Here is a 20612-nt window from a genome sequence, read left to right on the forward strand (position 1 = left end):
TCACAGAGTGTCTGCCCTCATAACTTGAGGCCCACAATTGCTCCTCTGCTTCTATTCTGTAGGAATAGACTACATTCCAGTGTATTTTTCTCAACTACACGGTTGGAGGTTGAAGGCGAAGGTATGGCATAATGAGTTGCGCTTTGTACGTTCAGGGCTGAAGAAATTTCTTCAAGTAAATAAAAAGACCTAGCAAGTTCAGGCTTGGCAACTTCCTCAGTGGGTGGACTATTATTATGTGGTTTAAGCCTCTAAATGCCTTCCCAGGAAAGAACCTGGTTGCTGCCCAACTCACTCCCCCCATTAGCTGGTCTCAGCAGGGCCCCTTAGCCCACCTCACAGAGGCGCCCTCTGAGTATCTCTGTGGTCAAGGGGCCTTGACCGATACGGTCTCAGGCACCCAGAATTCCTAAGCCATTCTCCTCTATGTGGTTCTCTAATTAAGAAACCACTGTTTTCTAGCAAAGCCTCCTTTTTCTATCGGTCTCAACATGCCTATTCCTGTCTTTCTCTCCTCTGTGATACAGGCTCTGTTTGGAGCTCTTTTGGCACTCTAATTTGTTTTTTTAAAAAAATCCCCAAACATCTTCTGATTCATAACTTTGGGTTTCTATGAATTTGGCTTCTATTGAGTTTAAGTTTATGTGGATGTACTTTTGGAAGCTTTACTATGTAAATTAATAATAAGCATATTAGTTAAATCACGTTAGGAAAAAAAGAGCACTAGAACATTAATTTTGTAGAAATGCATGGTACCAATTGCAAGCATGTACTAACTCATTGTCAAAATATGTCCTGTGGGATCCTCCTCAGAAATACCTTACTAGCATTACTGCATTGACTTGAAAGTAAAAAAGGTACATTCTATCAAAAGAACTCTATGAGCCAACCTCATTTATCCAGAAATCATTTACTCTGATGCCCTCATGTATCTGGAATGCAGTCAAAACCCTTGACAGCTTGGAACAACCACAGTGGAGGCCACACACCGTCTCCTTCAGGTCCAAAGACACTGCTCACCCCATAGCTCTTAAAAATCCACCCCTGGTGCCCCTTGCACTTATGTTAGACACATTTTATAATAAGTGGAGTAGATATTAAGATTTACAGCCCACATCTGATGAGAAGAGGCAAATTGGAGAGGACAATGACAGAGAAGGAGAGGCAGGCCCAGTGTGGCAGCAAGAGAGAGTGTCACAAACTAGGAGAGTGGATTAAGTTGCAAGGATGCCAGAGCACACACCACGGTGTGGCCTAGACATGTCAGCAAAGCGTCACTCCAATCTGAACTGTCTGATTTTCATCTCTGCCTGGCGTGCCTTCACGTGGTAATGAAGGGTTTCACTACGACGTATAGGCTCAAGAACCTGTCCATTTGTCCAGCACTGAGAGAAATCAATCAGAATTGATTCTCAATCTTATGGAGCATCCAAGGCCATGGAAGATACAGGAGTTACAAAGCCGTCACACAGGATTATAGGGCAACAAGCAGGCAGTGTCAGCATCAGTGGTCTCAAGACAACCAAGCTGGCAGGGAGGGAGTCGTTTCCCTGTCTCTGGAGGCTCTGCACGGCCACTTACTAAGGCCTTTGCAGAAGGAATTCAGAGCCTGCAGTGGGTGGACTGGCTGACCTCACGGGTAAGGTCCCTCCGAATCCAAGATTCTCTGCTTCTACTTTCAACAACATTTTGAGTACTGGGTTGCTGAGGACACATGCAAACAGACAGTTTTCTCAGAGGACAGCTCCAGCACTGTAGATGAGAGCAAGGCCCAGAACTGGATCCAGCCAGCCCTTTCCAGCTTCCATGGAGCAAAAGAACCATGTGATGGCTTTTGGGCTCCTGTTCACACAAACAGCCCCACTTTCTTTGGGCTGGAGAAACACACCACAGCTCTAGATCCAGGCTTTGGGCTTTCTGTTACCTACATTTTCTTTAATTACAATCTAGGAAATACTAGTATTCCGTTTTTAGTTGTCTGTTATAATGAAGACTATGTTTATGTTGTTCTAAAGCATGCAGCTAAATCACAGTATATAACAGAAATCTGAAATAATCCCCTTGCATAAGGGGAGTGCAAAAGCACGAACATACAGATGGCTGTGAATTATTGCACATTTCATAATGATTTAGCACATTTTTGGTGTTACTGAGCTGAGCTTTACTTTCTGTTGCACCTATCATTTTGCACTCTCAAAATAAAGGCTAAAAGCCTTCAGAGGACCAGAGATTCCTCTTGACCCAAGGAAGTGACATTTTCAAGTCAAGCTTCAGTCCAGGGACTGAATCTCCATATTCCATAAATAACTCAGGGCTCAATGTCAGCTCCACAACAGGGAGGCTGGGTTGGAGGGAAGGGTAGCAGGATGGTGTCAACAAAGAGCCTTGTTGCTGTTGTTTTATTTTCCAGGTCAACCCAAAGGAAGAGTGTGGAGTTGCCTGTACAGAACCTATGTATCTAGATTGCAGATAAAATGTAATCACCAACTATGTGGGAGGGTAATAAAAAGCAGTTTCTTAATACTTTTACACATAAAAACAAACTGGAAGTCCCTTCATCTTTTATTGCACTTACAGACATGCAAGAACTATACTTAGCAGGTCAAATATGCTGCTCGTTAAGCAAAAATAAAAGAATTCCAAAAAATCTTCAAATTCCTAATTTTTCTTCTAAAAATTCAACAGCCATAAAAAGAAAACAATTTCCAAACCTCAAGATTGAAATTACAAAGGGGGTTGGAAAACCATGCTTCATTTTATTTGTTTCATTTTCCACTAAAACATCATAAATATATGCTATATAAATGGATGCTGGTTATTAAAACTGAATTCGAAAGTGGTAAGATAACTTGATCTATAAAGCTTTACCACATTGTTTACAAGCTCACCAGCACTTTAGAATATACTAGTATTACTGTAAAGAAAAAAAAGATCTCAAGTGACTTAGGATACAAACTCTTTATTTAAATATTGTATCCCAATGCCATATACTTAAGCTCAGAATTTCTGAGCAAGCAGCTCAGAGTGTGCCCTAAAGCCTTCCTAACTGGTTATCAAACAATCCAACAGACATCCCAGACTCCAAATCTCTCCCTTCTCGACCTCTAACAGGTTATCTGCAACATGAGGTGAGTATTACCAGAAATAAAGAACAGGCGCAAACATACTAACTAAGTACAGAACTCTGGGTCTTGGTTTGCAGGTGTCCTTCAAGGGACAGTGCAGAGACCAGGGTTGGCACATCTACCAGAACAGGAAGTCATGTGCACCAAACCCACATGGTCCAGCCTCAGGGTCTGATGGCCAACCTGCTTATGACACAATGCAATTTGCAGAAGGTATATTAGCCAAGGATAAGGCTGGGTAGCCCTTAGGATTTTACTAGTGAACAGGAAATCTTACAGAATGTAAAATAAAGCAGACAACACAAAATAATTAAAAATAACAATAAATATACTACAAATTAGCATTTTATCTCTCTCTCTCTCTTTTTTTTTTTTTCCAGCGCCAGGCTGGAGTGCAATGGCACCATCTCATCTCGCTGCAACCTCCACCTCCCAGGTTCAAGCAATTCTCCTGCCTCAGTCTCCGGAGTAGCTAGGATTACAGGCATGCACCACCAAGCCCAGCTAATTTTGTATTTTTAGTATCTAAAATAATGTTTATTTAAATAACTATTTTAAAATAATCTAAAATAATCGTCTAATATGTTGGTCAGGCTGGTCTCGAACTCCCAACCTCAGGTGATCCACCCTCCTCAGCCTCCCAAAGTGCTGGTATTACAGGCGTGAGCCACCGCGCCTGGCTGGCATTTTCTCTATTGAGATAAAATTCTGGGGCTTAGATGAAGGTTTTGTTACCCCGGAAAAGGCCTATACGACCAAGTGAATTTCTATCCTACCTTAACTCTGCTTATCTTTGGGAAACAGGATGCCTGAGGTCAGAAGTTTCCCCTCCTGACTAAACAGGGTCCAACTGCTGGGATCCAGGGTGGCCTCTCACTTGGCCTCTGAAGAGTTTCTAGACTTCATTATCATCTAATTCTCATGCAAAAAGATACTTCCACCAGCACCCTGACAGTTGATAATCACCATGACAACAATCAGAAGAAACCATAAAAGGACAAAAAGAAAAGTTGCATTCCAGTTTCAGAAGTCCCTCCCCCACCATTTCCAGAAAAGACATGACTATTGCTTCCCTTGCTTTTAATGCCCCAACCCCTTCATTAAAGATGCCCTGTATCTGTGACTTCTCTTGAACTGAGGAACTGATTTGTGAACCATGCTTCCACTTCTCAATTCCATGGCCATCGAATAAAGCCTGCACTGCTTGGTGCTCACTTTTGGTTTTGTGTATTCGCTTCACAGCACAATCAGGGAAACACCCCCTTTTGCAGGGACTGGCTTTGTCAGTAAGAACTTCTTTAAAGAACCATTAATAAAAGTGGACAAGGATCAGAAAACATCCACTTGGTTAACTTTCCCTTAAGACATTCAAGGTAATTATGAATAACTGACAAAAAGTAACATGCGGCTGGGCATGGTGGCTCATGCCTGTATCCCAGCACTTTGGGAGGCCAAGGTGGGCAGATCACAAAGTCAGGAGTTCGAGACCAGCCTGACCAACATGATGAAACCCTGTCTCTACTAAAAATACAAAACTAGCTGGGCGTGGTGGCACGCACCTGTAATCCCAGCTATTCAGGTGGCTGAGGCAGGAGAATCGCTTGAACCCAGGAGGTGAGGTTGCAGTGAGCCAAGATGGTGCCACCGCACTCCAGCCTGGGTGACAGAGAGAGACTCTGCCTTAAAACAAAAAAAAAAACAAAAAAAACAAAATGCACATCTTTTATTGTTTACTTAGGAATACCAAAATCCCTGCACTACGATATTGCCCGAAGGAGCACCTTGATATGCAAAATGAAATTCTTGGTTGAGGGAAATCAACAAGATTGGGTACTTTCCAGTTGGCAGCATTCCCATTTTCAAATGCAAAACTTCACATTCTAAGGAGGCTATGTAACTTGTCGCATAGCTCATTCCTGGAAGAAGTTAAAGAAAAACCCAGGTCAATCTGATTCTTTCCACTATACTATGGAGGTTTCCATCTTTCACTCTGGTGCAAAAACTTAAGCCTTGGGAAAAATGTGACAAATATTATCTTCTGAGTAACAATAAAGGTTAAAGAACTCTCTTAAGTAAATAACCAGCCCTGGAAACATGACAATGAATAGCTAAATCCCAGGTTTGGCAAACGTGCTGTTAGAAGAGTGTGGCAGGCAGCTCACATCTTTTTGGAGTAGGGGGAGAAGGGCTGGCAGACGGGGGGTAGAGTAGAGAGTGGCAGAACCCTGCAGGCTCCCAGAAGTCTATGCTGCTTCTGGTTCTCTTGCCCATCCAACTCTCCTAGAAAAGGGTAGAACATCTCTCTGGGAGGAACAGCATGCTGCCTACTTTGGTGTTTTTGCATTTCCCTAAATGTTCTTGCAGATTGGAGCCACCCACTTCTATTCTTCCTCCAACTGCTAAAACTCAGCTGGTTGCCCTGGGCTACAGGGACAGAAGAGTCAAAGGTGTACCCTTAGTTTCTGCTTCTTGCGTTCACAAGGATAATGTCTTTGTAAGTTAAAATTCAGGTTTATCAGCAAGCCTTTTAAGAATTGAGGAACCACAGTCAGCTCCCTGAAGATGATCATCTCAGAGTGAATGGAAGAAACTTCTGTTTAGCCCTGTGTCTGGAGACCCGTCTGGACGGTGGGGCCTCCTCAGCCTGCTGCCCTCTTTGAGGCCTGGCCTGAATCACTTCTCTCTCACTCTGAGGTCTTCCTAAAACAATAACTAGTGAAACTTGCTTTTTCCCTTTTTTCTCCTACTGAGATTATTCTCACGTGGGGGCCTCTAACATATCAAATCAGTGAGAATGAGTGTTCTGGGTATGCACAGCCAAGTGGCCGGCAGAAGAGCAACAGCCCTAAGGAAGAAGCTGGCACTTTATACCCACAATGACTCCAACACAAATATTACATGACTATGCCATTAAAACCCACGGAATTTTAGAAATCTCCTCTAATATAATGTTGATAAACATGCAAAAATTCAAACACAACCTCATTCACTAAACTATTTTTATGCCATTAGAAACAAAGCTCTTTAAATACAGCATAGCATTGGAAACAATTCAATTAACAAGATGAGAAAAGTCAAATGAATAATAGTACATTCATATGACTGTATACTATGTAGGCATTAAATACTGCAGTTTAAAAATGTTGTAGTAACACAGGAAATGCTTATAATATACTTAGAGTTAACTTCGTAAGAAAAATTCAAAGAAAAATCAGAAGAAAAGGTACCAAAAAATGATGATCTTTATGTGGTAGTGTTTCCAGGTAATTTTTATTTTACATTTTTTGTATTTCTAAAGTTTTATACAAAGAGAATGCTACTTTTATAATCACAAAAAATTCAGTAAATGTTTTAAAAAGTTATTTTTTACTATCAAGATTTCCATACTACACCAGTAAACTTTAGCTATTTTCGTTTTTTGAGATGGGGTCTATTCAAGCTGATCAAGAACTGGGATCCAGGGATCTTCCTGTCTCAGCCTCCCCATAGCTGGGACTACAGGCCAACATGCCCACTTGCCATATTTTTTCTTTAATCTGTTATCTTTAACTGCATTATTAAAAGAATTAGTCTTAATCAAATTTCTATTAATGAAACATATTTCAATTCAATTAATGTGGGAATTATAAACACAACATCCAACATTAAGGATGGATTTAAGACAATAGTACAATTCAAGGAACTAACTATAATGTTCTAGTAACTGCCTTTACCTGGACCATATAGAATTTTCTGGCTGAGTATATCTCATGCTATTGCAGTGTATTTACAGTGTTTTTAAAATATTAACAATTGGACTTCTGGCTTCCAGCTGGAAAGATGTCGAGTGTCACTCCCAACCTAATAATAAGAGAGAGACAAACAATCTTTCACACCGTAACTTTTCTTGAGCCCATCATATAGCTGGGGTTGCAGGAAAACCAAGTAGCCTGAAATCTAGGGAGGGAGTGTGTTCTCTCCACCCAGAAAGGGTGAGAGGCCAGCAATGGACTATCTGAGGCAGGGGAGGGGAGGAAAATGAAGCCATTTATACAAAGCAGTAGGAAAAACTCAGGCCAGGCACTGTGGCTCATGCCTGTATTCTCCGCACTTTGGGAAGCCAAGGTGGGAGAATCACTTAAGCTCAGGAGTTTGAGACCAGACTGGGCAACATGGTGAAACCCCATCTCCATCCAAAACACAGAAAATTAGCTGGGTGTGGTGGTGTGTGCCCTGTAGTCCCAGCTACTCAGGAGGCTGAGGTGGGAGGATTGTTTGAGCCTGGGCTGTCGAGGCTGCAGTGAGCCGAGACTATGCCACTGTACTCCAGAATGGGTAAGCAAGACCCCGTCTCAAAAAATAATAATAATTAAAACAATATAACCTCAGATAATAGTTTTAGCAAATCGTCAAATGTCAACTGTGGGCTACCATGAGAGCATAAACCCCTTGGAACTGCAGACACAAAGGGATTTGGCACCCACCAGTAGGCTGCTCTCCATGGCACTCACAAAGAAGCAGGGGGCAGGGCTGGGACCAAGAAAATTTCCTAATAGTGCAGGCCTGGCTGTGCACAGTCACACAGCAGGCAGAACAGCACCAACCCTAAAGGAGGAAGGGAGCAGCCAGCACTGTGAAAAGACAGGAAACCCCAGCCAAAGCCTTCTCCCCATTGAGACAAAAGCCTTAAGCCACAGGGAAGGTCAACAAGGTGGTGGGGGAGAAGGGAAAAGAATAAAACCCTGTACTCCAGAGGGCAGGGATGGGAAACCATACTGGGCATCTCCTGCTGCTTAGCGTTTCACATCTTCTTCACTATTATAACTCCCATTTTAAAGATGAAAAAGCAACCCACCCCAAGGATGGTGCAGGCATGAGTGACTCCAGAGCTCTGGCACTGACTGACAGACGCAGCATATCTTGATTCCAGGAAGGCCTTGTGAACCCAGTGAAGAAACACAGCTGGATGGTCAGAGTTCAGCAGCTTCCCACTAATTGCACAATGACCCTAAAATGCTCTGACTGATCAGTGTCAACCTGCAAGCTGCACTGGTTTATGCATTCCTTGTCTCTGTCCCACTAGACATTTTCATCAATGGCATGGAAGATCTGCTTATTCATTTTTTGTTAAATAAAATTAGCACTAACAGTTAATAAGAGAAAGAGGCAAAACAGAATTCTTAATTATCTTGAGGCTGGAACTCTGGCCTACAGTCAATGGGGGGAAAATGCAAGCCCTGCATTTAAATGTGAATCAATCAATCACAGACATGCAGAATGGAAGAAACTGGCAGATAAATATGTGTGACAAAAATCCGGAAGGCTTAGTGGATTGCCAGTTCAAACTTGAGGCAACACCCAGGGCTGCTGCTGAAAGATGTAATAAATCAGAGGTGGCATTTGTGGAAGAATGATATCGTATCCCAGCTACCATATTACTATTCTTTCTACTACATGAACAGAAGAGTTGGTAACCAGTAGGATGAGGAGCTGAAAATTATGTACCCAGGTACTATCTGTAGCAGCCATCAAGTTTAGCTTGGACAGGGTTCACATGGTGACTGCCTTTAAACACTCAATGAGCTTCCACAACAAGTCAGAGTGTCTTGTTCAAGAAAGCAATGCACAAGCATTTGGTTAATGACAGGTAATGCATGTCCCAAAAAGGAAGGCTTTCCACCAATTCCAGCATGCAACAGTATCCCTGGGCAACCTAGGCAAATGATTTGATGGTCCTTCTGCCTCTAGCAATATCAGGAATGGGATTGAAGATGTCAGGAACACCTTTAACATGACATTGCCATCTGTTCAAGGCTAGGATTCCATTATTTACATTAAGTAATTTACAAAGGTCTTCAGTTCTCACCCCCACATTTGGGTCATCTGAGCAGATCACACAACAGTGCCATGCCAGTGGCTCTAAGACCAGAGGGCTCACTGCATCTCCTCTCCTCGTCCAACAGCCAGTATCTCCTGGGGCACATGGAGCACCAGGCTCTATGGCACTTAGCTCTCTTTGGGAATATTTCCTTCATCTCCAAACCAGTGTGTCCAATGTTTTCTTGCCAACAAACCCCAATGTCCAACTCTTCAACTGCCAGAGGCACTGCCGTATTTATAGCTGCAGAGTCAAACTGTGACCCCCACCTTTGGTTCCTTTTATTTTCTTATATCTAGAAATCTCCCCCTAGACAGCTAGTCCTCAAAATGTCTCCATTTTTTCATTATTCTGTTTCTACTGCTACTCTCACCTCACAGCTGTGATACTGAGTTAACCCTTCCCACCCAGCTTTCCCATCCCTGTCAATTTCCCCTCCTCCACCACTTTCTACACAACATTCTACACATCATGTTACTTCTCTTCATTTTGCAGTCCTAAAGAAACTTTCAGCAATGTCCCCAGTGTTGGGGGTGGGGTGGCGGGCAGGCACATAGGCTAATGTGTATGACTGAGAGAGAGAGAGAGAGAGAGAGAGCAAGCAAGCGAGTGTGCGTGCATGTGTGTGTGTGTGTGTACATGCATGCAAGGAGGGCCTTGACCAGGGCTCCTCCAGCTAGGGCTACACAGGAGTAGCGAGGCCTGCTCACCCTCACACAAGTAGAAAGGAAGTCTGGAGACCTGTGGATCAGCAATGTGGGGCACAGATGGAAGGATGAGATTCAATGGGGCTGGTGGGAATGTAGAGAGAGCAGGGCAAGCTAACCTGAAGAGCAATGCAGACAGGGAAGCTTCCAAGCCAGTACCCTGAGGCACCCCTAAGAGGCAGCAAGGAGGTGAGTATTTGCCAGGCTCAGGGCCCTAAGGCCTTCCCTATGGGCCAAAAGAGGATCCATAGAGATAAAGAAACAGACTTTCCATGCTAGGTGACAAAAGGGCCATGCTGTATATAGACTGAATCATCTTAACCCAATTAATTAGAATTCCAGATTTATGAAGAGAAAAAAATCCACATCCTGTGATAAGTCATGGGCCTGGCATCTGCCTCTTACCCCTGACTGGGGAGTTTAAAGATGGGCTCTTGTAAATAGAAAGAAACACTTTATTGAAAACACTTTTTTCTTTCTTTTAAAAAGTCATTATTTGGCTACGAATGCATCATTTTCTCCCCTGGCTATGAGTCTCAAATATCTGCAAATATGCATTGCATAATGAGCCTCTGGCAGGCTGCAAAATCACATCTTGTTGCCTTTCATGGAAGAAAAATGAAGAATTATGAAAACACGATGACAAGATTTTTCTACTCCAGTATTTCCTTTATCAACTCTGTGACTGTATAAGGCAAAGGCAACTGGATGTCAAGGTAAACTTTCCAGGTTAAGATAAATCTGACTCTGTCAAAACAAAATGCTAGGACCCCTGGCTTTCCTGATTTCTTCATTTGAATTGGGGAAAACCTATTGCAGCTGTATTGACCAAACCGTATGTTTAAGGAGGAGACTGAGGCTTCATTCTCAAAACCTAAGGGTCTTAGGTTGATGTATCTGTTGTTCTTTTCAATTTCTCACTATTCAGATGGGGGTGAGGGAAGAGTGTCAGCAGACACTCCATTGGTTTTGTAAATAAGAAGTGATCTCGTTAGAACTATGTAGACTGGAAATAAACTTGGCAGCTACTGCCTTTGTTAAGTTTCAGCAACTTGCCTAGAGCAGAGCACACCCTGCAGAGTGGCAGGAGACCTTCATGTGACATCACAGTTAGTGGGACAGGCTGCAGCGTCACTGTTCCCCAGAATTCTCCTTTCCAACAACACAGTGAACTCCAAGGCACAGGCTGACTCTTGGCTCCGCTCTCTTGTCCTCATTGTGACCAGCACAGTGCAGAACACAGGAGCCAGCGACTATTTTAGACCTTCCTTTGGGAAAATAAAAGATGGAGACAGAAATCCACAGATCCAGTGCTGATGGCCCAAATGGCTGGGGAGGAGGCGAGTGTGCCACCTCAGACAGAGGCCCTGAGGGGGCGGCCCAGAGTCCTGAATCACCGCTGAGGAAGCACACACCGAGTGCACCGTGTAGGAGGGGGAGGCTGGGAAAGCACAATTCCTAGAAATGTATTTTTGAAACTTTTTAATTGTATAATTTTTCCATGTTATTTACAAATGCAATAAAGATTTTCCTGTGTGTTCATTCCTTCCTGATTGCTTATTTGCCTTACAGAATGATTCCAAAGTAAAATCAATATGATGCTGTTGCAACACCAGAGATTCTGAGCCACGGCATGCATTTCTGTTATTTCTGGGTTTTTTCTCTGCTTTTCTTCTTCTTTTCCTCCTCTGTGTTCCTTCTCCTCCCTCTTTTCTATCTCTCTCTCTTCTTTTCTTTGCGCCTTTCCTCTCTTAGTCTATATGTGCTGCTATAAAAAGAAATACCTGAGACTGGGTAATTTATGAAGAACAGAAATTTATTTCTCACAGTTCTGGAGGCTGGAAAGTCCAAGATCAAGGCACTGGCTGTGAGGGCCCAGTCTCTCTGTATCCAAGATGGTGCCTGTTGCAGTATCTTCTGGAGGGGAGGAAGATTGTGCTCTCACATGGCAGAGAATCAAAAGAGAAAAAATGCACTCCTTCCACAAATCCTTCTTATCATGGCATTAATCCATTCATGATCGCAGAGCCTCCATGACCTAAACGCCTCTTAACACTGCTGCATTAGGCCGGGCGCGGTGGCTCAAGCCTGTAATCCCAGCACTTTGGGAGGCCGAGGTGGGCGGATCACAAGGTCAGGAGATCGAGACCACAGTGAAACCCCGTCTCTACTAAAAATACAAAAAATTAGCCGGGCGCGGTGGCGGGCGCCTGTAGTCCCAGCTACTCAGGAGGCTGAGGCAGGAGAATGGCGTGAACTCAGGAGGCGGAGCTTGCAGTGAGCCGAGATCGCGCCACTGCACTCCAGCCTGGGCAACAGCGTGAGACTCCGTCTCAAAAAAAAAAAAAAAAAACAAAAAAAAAAACCCTGCTGCATTGGGGATCACGTTTACAACACAAAAATTTAGGGGGCACATTCGGACCACAGCATTCTCTATGTCATCTCTCCCTGCTCACAGTGCTTCTTCCCCATACCCATCCCACCTTCCCTAACTTTGCCCTCACTCTATTCTCTGTCTGACGATGAGCTATTAGACTGTCAGTTTTTCTATTGTAAGCATGTTAGGTTTTGTTTCCTTTTAGAAATAGGGCAAGTTGTTGGTGTTTTATCATGGCCATCATAAAACCATAAAGATATCTTAATTCAGCTGTGTCATGTACAAAACGTCATCTTTCTTGCAAAATCTCTTCCCGTCTCCCTAGCTTTTAGGTCCTCGATACCATTTAGAGCGCCTTGGGGAGGGAGCAGGTTCCAAATGAACATGAAAGTTAGGGACGGTTCCCAGCACAAGCAAGGAAAAAGGAGAAGAAACTGAAACAGGATATGAGATATAAATCTTCCCTTGGCCAGGCTGAAGCAACCTAGAAGGCCCAGAATTCCACTCAGCATCCAAGGTCACCTATATCAGTTTCAAAATAGAGTCACTTCCATTTTCCATAGAAAACAAAGCCAAAACATTCTTTTAAAAGATTTTCAGTCTTCCTAGGGAAACCATAGCTGTATCTAATATGAAATGGGGAAAAATTTTCTCATCAATACATACTAGAAAAAGGAAAACTGAGGGGAAGATGTGAAGGCCACCCACAAATGTGGGACCCCATGGGGATTTGCATGCCAACACCAGCCACAGAGAAAAGGCCTTTCCCACCACACAAGGACACAATCACCAGGATTTTGAGAAGTCTGAGAAGGAGAGACAGCCTAAAACTAGAACCATGCTCCTCCCCAAATCAAATCAGGGCTGAGTGCTCCCAAAGGACAGTAGAATCCTTGGGAGGCAGGTGACTCCAGGGGCAGGGCCAGGGGATGGGCTCCCCAGCAGAGCACAGCACTGTGCACAGCAGCCTTGAAAGGCTCACTCTAGTGGGGGTGGGCAGTGAACACAGGGATGGGGGACAGTCTGGGCAGACCACATGTGATATGGTTTGGTTCTCTGTACCCACCCAAATCTCACCTTGAATTGTAATAATTCCCACATGTCGTGGGAGGGACCCAATGGGAGGTAAGTGAATCATGAGGGCATGTTTTTCCCATGCTGTTCTCATGACAGTGAATAAGTCTCATGAGATCTGATGGTTTTATAAAGGGCAGTTCCCCTGCACACACTCTCTTGCCTGCCACCATGTAAGATGTGCCTTTGCTCCTCCTCCGCCTTTCGCCACGATTGGGAGGCCTCCCCAGCCATATGGAACTGTGAGTCCATTAAACCTCTTTCCTTTATAAATTACCCAGTCTTGAGTATGTCTTTATTGGCATTGTGAGAATAGATTAATCCAATATGCGCTTCAGGGCCCCTACAAAGCTATGCTGATTCTGTGACCTGTTTAAGTCAGGTTCAAATTCTGTATCCAGGCCCTCAAGATCCCCCACTCCATCTGACCATGTTGCCCACTACAGCCACTCAGATCTCCACAACATGCTACCTGCACAGCACTTTAACCTTGGTGCATCTGCACCTGCTCAGGACAGGGTCCCTTTTACTACTTCTCCCAAATCCCCCTGCAGTCAAGTCCCTAACACATGCTCCTCTACGTGCCAGCAGAACCCAGAGAAGACCATGCCAGAGGCTTGCCCAGTGTTTGGCACACCTGAAGTGATGGAGTAGATCTGCTTCCTTGGCAGGACTTCCAGAGACCTCAGGGACTTTGCAGCCAAGGCATGGCTGGTGGTGATGTGCCAAAATGCATGGGGAAACCAGCCACGCTTTCATAATCAAGCATTGCTTCCTCAACTACCAAATAGGAATTATATTACTTACCTGATAGTGGCCTCATGAAGATTAAATGAGATCACGCTTATAAAACACCTAGGATATTTTATGGGCCGGATGTGGTGGCTCATGCCTGTAACCCCAGCACTTTGAGAGGCCGAGGCAGGTGGATCATTTGAGGCCAGGAGTTCAAGACCAGACTGGCCAACATGGTGAAACTGTATCTCTACTAAAATCACAAAAATGAGCCCAGGGTGGTGGGTCATGCCTTTAATCCCACCTACTTGGGAGACTGAGGCCTGGGATTTGCTTGAACTCAGGAGGTGGAAGTTGCAGGGAGCCGAGATCATGCTACTGCACTCCGGTCTGGCAACAGAGTAAGACTCTGTCTCAATAAATAAAAAATAAAAGACCTAGTTTGGTGCCCGGCAAATCTGTAATAAACATTGGTTACTTTTATAATTGATGTTAGAGCTGAAAGGTAATCCCAGATTCTTTTATCCATATAGGAATATGCATATACATATGTACAACACAGCGATATATATGTACATATGAACATGAAATACAGGTGGTTCACAGATCTTACATCTATGGTATAACTTTTTTTTTTTGAGACAGAGTCTCAAAATATACTGCTTATTGTGTCAAGGATATGTCCAAATAATTTTTAAAATTTTTGAGTTCTTACATATTTGGGAGCATAGTTTTTCTCAGAATAATGTGGTTTTCTTTTTTTTTTTTTTTTTGAGACAGAGTGTTGCTCCATCACCCAGGCTGGAGTGCAGTGGCATGATCTCAGCTCACTGCAACCTCCTGCCTCAGCCTCCCGAGTAGCTGGGATTACAGGTGCGCACCACCATGCCCAGCTAATTTTTGTATTTTTAGTAGAGACAGGGTTTCACCATGTTGTCTAGGCTGGTTTCGATCTCCTGACCCTGTGATCCACCCGCCTCGGCCTTGCCAAGTGCTGGGATTACAGGCGTGAGCCACCGTGCCCGGCCCTACGGTATAACATTTAATTAAATATTAAAAACCAAAGGTTCCAAAGGCACTTGATTAAAGCTTAAGAGAAGAGAAAATAGAAATGCATTAAAATTTCATGAGCTACTTGCCATTTAAGTGTATCTTAAAATCTATAGAGCAGTAGTCCTCATTTATACTGTAATAGCTTGAAAAAAGCTGAATAAAATTTCTTTCTGCAAAACTGACTCAAAGAAAAAAGAAAGGCAAGTGATATGACAATTGAACAAAACAGTCAACCATAACTTCCCCTTACCTTTGACCCAATGAGAGTGTACAGCCACTGAATGGTTTCATTGTGGTTTATTACTCCATTCATTCCATCCACATACAACATAATCTGGCCCAAAGCTACAGAAAACAAGAAAAAGGAGACATTAAAGATTTATATAGAAATACAATCTTCAGTGATCATAATACCAATCAAGATTTTCATACTTTAAGTACACAGCATGTTAAGGATCAAATCTGAGGAGAATTCCTGAGCTCTGAAATTAGCTAAATCTCATTTCAGAGAGAAAGTGTCAAACACTAGAGGAAACAAGGGCTATTCCAGGCTCCTAGAAGATGCAATTAAGGCACCAATCCAGTGATTGTTGTTTCTGTGTGCCTTGATGTATAAATGCATGTTTTTCTGTTTCTATATCTGTGTGTAGTCCCAGACAGGACAAAGATATTCATGAGATGGTGTCTGGGTTGTGGCCTCCCACGGGGGCCACAAAGGCAAACGTAAGTTTCCAAAAGCAACCTGTCCAGTGCCCCAGTCTGTGGTCAGCAAGCCTCAGATTCTGTGGGATCATCCTGAATTAATCCAATTTTATTCCAATAGGTCAGCAATAAATGTGTAGTTAAATATGAGCAATTCCCCTTAAAGATTTTCAAGTAAAAAACATCAGGTATCATGAAAATACATGATATCACACATTCCTCACATATCAAATCCTAAATTCTTAGTTTAGGAAAACATAGTCACCACATACTATCATTGTTCTCCAAATAGAAAATACTGGCTATGCTTTTTTAAGTAAATATTAAACTCAGGTTTTCAACTCCATTAGTACAAAGATAATCTGAATGATAGATAATGAACAAACAGAAGTTACCTAAAGGAAGAAGGATTCCTTCAATCACATCTAACCTCCTAATCATATTTCACCCAAAACTAATTGCAGGGCATTGACATTTTTCTAAACAACATTTTTTTTATGCTGGTAACAGGACAGCTCATTTTAGAAAAATACAGAAGAATAAAGTGAAAATAATTCATATTCCCATAAATTAAAGATAACCACTCTTAAAATATTGATGTATTCTTACATTTTTTTATGCATTACACACACAAAGTTTATATGTGGGTTGTAAGAAACATTCTACACAAAATATGTTGATTAAAAAGAGCAAAACACAAAACAGTATACACAAATTCTAAGTATACAAATATATATGTAATATTAGAAAACTCATCCTATCTAACAGAAGATCAAATAAGAAAACCACGTTAGTGGCCAGGTGCAGCGGCTCACGCTTGTAATCCCAACACTTCGGGAGGCCAAGGCAGGTGGATCACATGAGGTGAGGAGTTCAAGACCAGCCTTACCAACATGGCAAAACCTTGTCTCTACTAAAAACACAAAAATTAGATGGGTGTGGTGGCGCACACCTGTAATCCCAGATACTCAGGAGGCTGAGGCAGGAAAATTGCTTGAACCCAGGAGGTGGAGGTTGCCGTGAGCCAAGATCGCGCCACTGCACTCCAGCCTGGGTGACAGAGCAAGACTCTGCCTCAAAAAAAAAAAAAAAAAAAAAGAAAAGAAAAGAAAAGAAAAGAAAAGAAAAAGAAAAGCAAAAGAAAGAAAGAAAAAGTAAAAGAAAACCACGTTATTCTGAGAAAAACTATGCTCCTAAATATGTAAGAACTCAAAAATTTTAAAAATTATTTGGACATATCCTTGACACAATAAGCAGTATATTTTGAGAAATAACAGATTCATATTATATTTAATGGTAACACACTAGAGATATTACTACTAATCAGAAAATAATTTTTAAATGATGCTCATTAAACCTATGGATTATTTCACACTGCTATAGAATTTCAGACAAATTTAATAAGATATGAAAAACAATAAGATACAAAATTGCTGGAAATACATATTGTCATAATTTGCAAGTAACATTATAGATACAATTAAAAAATTCACAGAATTACAAAGAGATTACAGTTATAATCACATTTCTCATCCTAATGAGAAATCTGTATGTAGCATTTGAATATAGCATACAAAAGTTTGATATAAAATTATACTAGATAAATGGATCTATAACAAATATGTTAAAGAACACAATTATTTCTTTTTAAAATAGTTAGTACAGCTAGTAAAATATTAAATACCAACAGAAAAAAAGGCAAATACATTTTATATGAGACAACAAACTTGTTTATAATAGCATGCAAAATTGTTCACTCTCACTATAATAAAACAAATGCAAATTAAAATAATAAGGTAGTGTTTTCACTCAAATTGGCAAAGGTATTTTAAAAAGAAGTGATTATGTATCAAACACTAGAGAGGTTAAATAACTTCCTGCATTGGTAGTGGTAGGGCAAACTGGTAGAAACCTGCAATAAGGCTATCTAGGGCTATAATTATTTTGTAAAGTTACCATGTATTTAGCGCTCACTGTGTGCCAAGTTCTCTGGAGGGATTTTATAGGTATTATTAATAGAAGAGCCATATGCAGTGGGTATTTTTACCTCCATTAGGCAGAGGAAAAACCTGAGGCTCTGAGAAGTGAAGGGATGTGTCCAAAATCTCCATCACTGCCTAAGTAGCAGAGCCCACTTCCAGCCAGGGTAGGAGAGCATGTATGTGTTTATACTAAGAACCTTAAAATCCTCTTCAAGCCTTTCCCCAGTCATCATGATTTGGGAAACCTATTCTAAGGAAACAGCTCTAAGTTTAAACAAACAAAATAAAAAAGGAAGCAAAGGTGTTCACTGAAGCATTATTTAACATACCAAAATAATAACTAAAACACAAATATCTATCATGGTTCTAGAACTCAGCATACACAGTCATTTACCAAAGCTATGTCCTAACTTGTAAAATGTTTCTCATAAAATAAGTAAAAAGCAAGTATAAGTAAAAAGCAACATCACATAATTAAATAAGTAAAAAGCAACATCATATAATTAAACAAAACACTCAAATCTTCTTTTAGTTGAGATAAGGTCTCACTCGGTCGCCCGGGCTGGAACAGTGGTGCCATCGTGGCTCACTGCAACCTTAACCTCCCAGGCTCAAATGATCCTCCCATCTGAGCCTCCTGAGTAGCTGGGACCACAGACACATGCCACCACACCCAGCTATTTTTTTTTTTTTTTCCTATAGAGACAGGGTCTCCTTATGTTATCCAAGCTGGTTTCAAACTCCTGGGCTCAAGTGATCCACCAGCCTTGGAATCCCAAAGTGCTGGGATTACAGGCATAAGCCACCCTGCCCAGTCATAACACTCAAATCTTCATGCATACAAAGAAGAAAAGGAAATCCATAAAATATTAACCATTGTGATTGAGTATATGCTCTTTGGATGTGTGTCGTATTTTTTCTATTTTCCCAGTTTTCTAATATGAGCATCGGTTACTTCTGTAATGGAAAAGTAGAGACTGAATAATGTAAGGTGCTACATGCTTTTGTCTTGAGAATTTTTTACTAGTGTACCCTTTCTTAGCAACACCCACCCCCGCCCCCATCCCGCACCCTCCTGCAGAAAGACGCAGCCCCTACCTCAGGGGAGAGCTCCAAGAATTCGGCACATTCTGCCCTAATTTTTTTCCCATGTCTTCCCTCCTTCCCTTCGCAAACAAACTGGTAAGTCTCCATGGAAGGGGAGTTTGCTCCACTGTCCTTTCTGAGTCCCGCTGCTGGAGAGGCCAATCCTGAGGTTCATTTTGGCACCTTCCTTTAAATCAGCCTAACCACACACGGAGAGAGAAGGTAGACTCTTTAGCCTTCCGGAAGGTAAATCCACAGGGAAGACTCTCTCCCCAAGGCTGAGAAACTGGGACTGAAGAAGGCCTCCACCCTAAGAGCTCAGGGCCTCTGGTACTGGCCAAGGGCCCAGGAAGCAAGGACACTATTACAATGGGAGAAGGCAAACTAAGATTTAAAAGCTGACTTGATCTGTTCCCTGCAACATTCTATTAACTGATGACACTGGAAGAGGTGCGTCACTAGAAAGTTCATATCTGATGGAATTCAAGTGTCCGATCACACGAATTTTTCATGTTTTGGTAATCAAATCTTTCCCACTACATCTTTTTTGTACCCTACCCGCTGCTACTAAAGCAATCCCGCCTGTAAACCACTCCAGACACAAGATGGCGCTAAAGAGATTCATGTGGGTTAGTACTGCACTATGAGCAGCAAAAACCCACCAACCTTAAACGTGGGCCTGAGAATAAAACCCACACAGAAGAACAAAACAGATGCCTTGAAAACACACGTCTGGGTCACAGGAGCCATGAAAATTCATGATTTGTGTTTTCAAGAAGGATGTGGAGGCTGAGACTGTCTATCAGAACACAAAGGTAGATGGCACCACAGGTCTAGGAAGAGAGGATTTCCTGTTCTGCCACTCATGGAACTTATGACACTAGAGGTATATTTATTCATCTTTCTGTGCGCTAGTTTCTTCATCTCAAAAATGACACAGCTATGCCATACTATCTATTTTGCAGGGGTGTGGTGAGGAATGAGTTGGAATAGTGCCTCCATTGAACAGAAGCACACGCTGAACAACTCTCAAAAACAGAAAACAGGGAGCAAGCTCTCCAGGCTAACCTTACCCAGCTGTGGGTCATGAGAAGTGGTGGAAGAACTCCTTGCCTAACTAGAAATCACAAAGATTTTCTCTTATGCATTCTCCTAAAAATGTATAGTTTTTCCTCTTTATATGTAGCTGTATGATCCAATTTGAGATAACTGTTGTACAAAGAAGCGTGGATTGAAGTTCATTTTTTTCATACGTCCAACTGCTATAACGCCATTTGTTTTTCTATTTCCAAAAATCAACTGTTTGTGTTTGTACACGTCTGTTTCTGTTGCATTGGTCTGTCCATCCCTTTGCCAATACCACACAATCTGGATCACCATAGCTTTAGAGGAAATGTTAAAATCAGGTAGTGTGATTCTTCCTATTCATTCTTCTTTTTCAAAATTGGTTCAGCCATTCTTGTTCTTTTGCCTTTTAATACAAATTCTGGAAGCAGCTTGTCTAAATCAACAACAACAAAATCTTTCTGGAAATAATCTATAAATTATAGGAGAACTGACATCTTTACTATGCTGAATCTTCTAATCTATAAACCTGTTATGTCTATTTATTATACATCTTTGCAGATTGCTTTTATCAGTGTTCTATAGTTTTCAACTATAAATGCAACGTTTGTTTGTTTGGGATGGTATTTTTTGCCAAATTTATAAGTAATTCACATTCTTCGGAGCTATTACAAATGGTGTTTTAAAAACTTTTCCATTCCTAATTGTTTATTGTTAGTATATAGAAACAAAGTTGAATTTGGATATTGGCCTTATATCCTACAACTTTGTTAAACTTAATTCTAGGAGGGTTTGATTTTTTGTTTTGTTTTTGTAGATTTCCTGGAATTTTGTACATAGACAATAATG

At 41.8% G+C, this 20612-nt stretch overlaps 1 protein-coding gene across 8 annotated transcripts in view; it reads right to left on the bottom strand.

Annotated features, from left to right (window-relative positions):
- The window catches only part of LOC105499060 (formin homology 2 domain containing 3), a 497377-nt gene that overhangs the window by 199794 nt on the left and 276971 nt on the right, over window positions 1-20612 (bottom strand). For all 8 annotated transcript variants that reach the window (XM_011771498.3, XM_011771497.3, XM_071085772.1 and 5 more), the window contains exon 6: window positions 15179-15273. In XM_011771498.3, the coding sequence (XP_011769800.2) occupies window positions 15179-15273 (95 nt within the window). The remainder of the gene's footprint in view (window positions 1-15178; window positions 15274-20612) is intronic.

Source organism: Macaca nemestrina, chromosome 19 (assembly GCF_043159975.1).
Source record: "Macaca nemestrina isolate mMacNem1 chromosome 19, mMacNem.hap1, whole genome shotgun sequence".
Taxonomy (NCBI): Eukaryota; Metazoa; Chordata; class Mammalia; order Primates; family Cercopithecidae; genus Macaca; species Macaca nemestrina.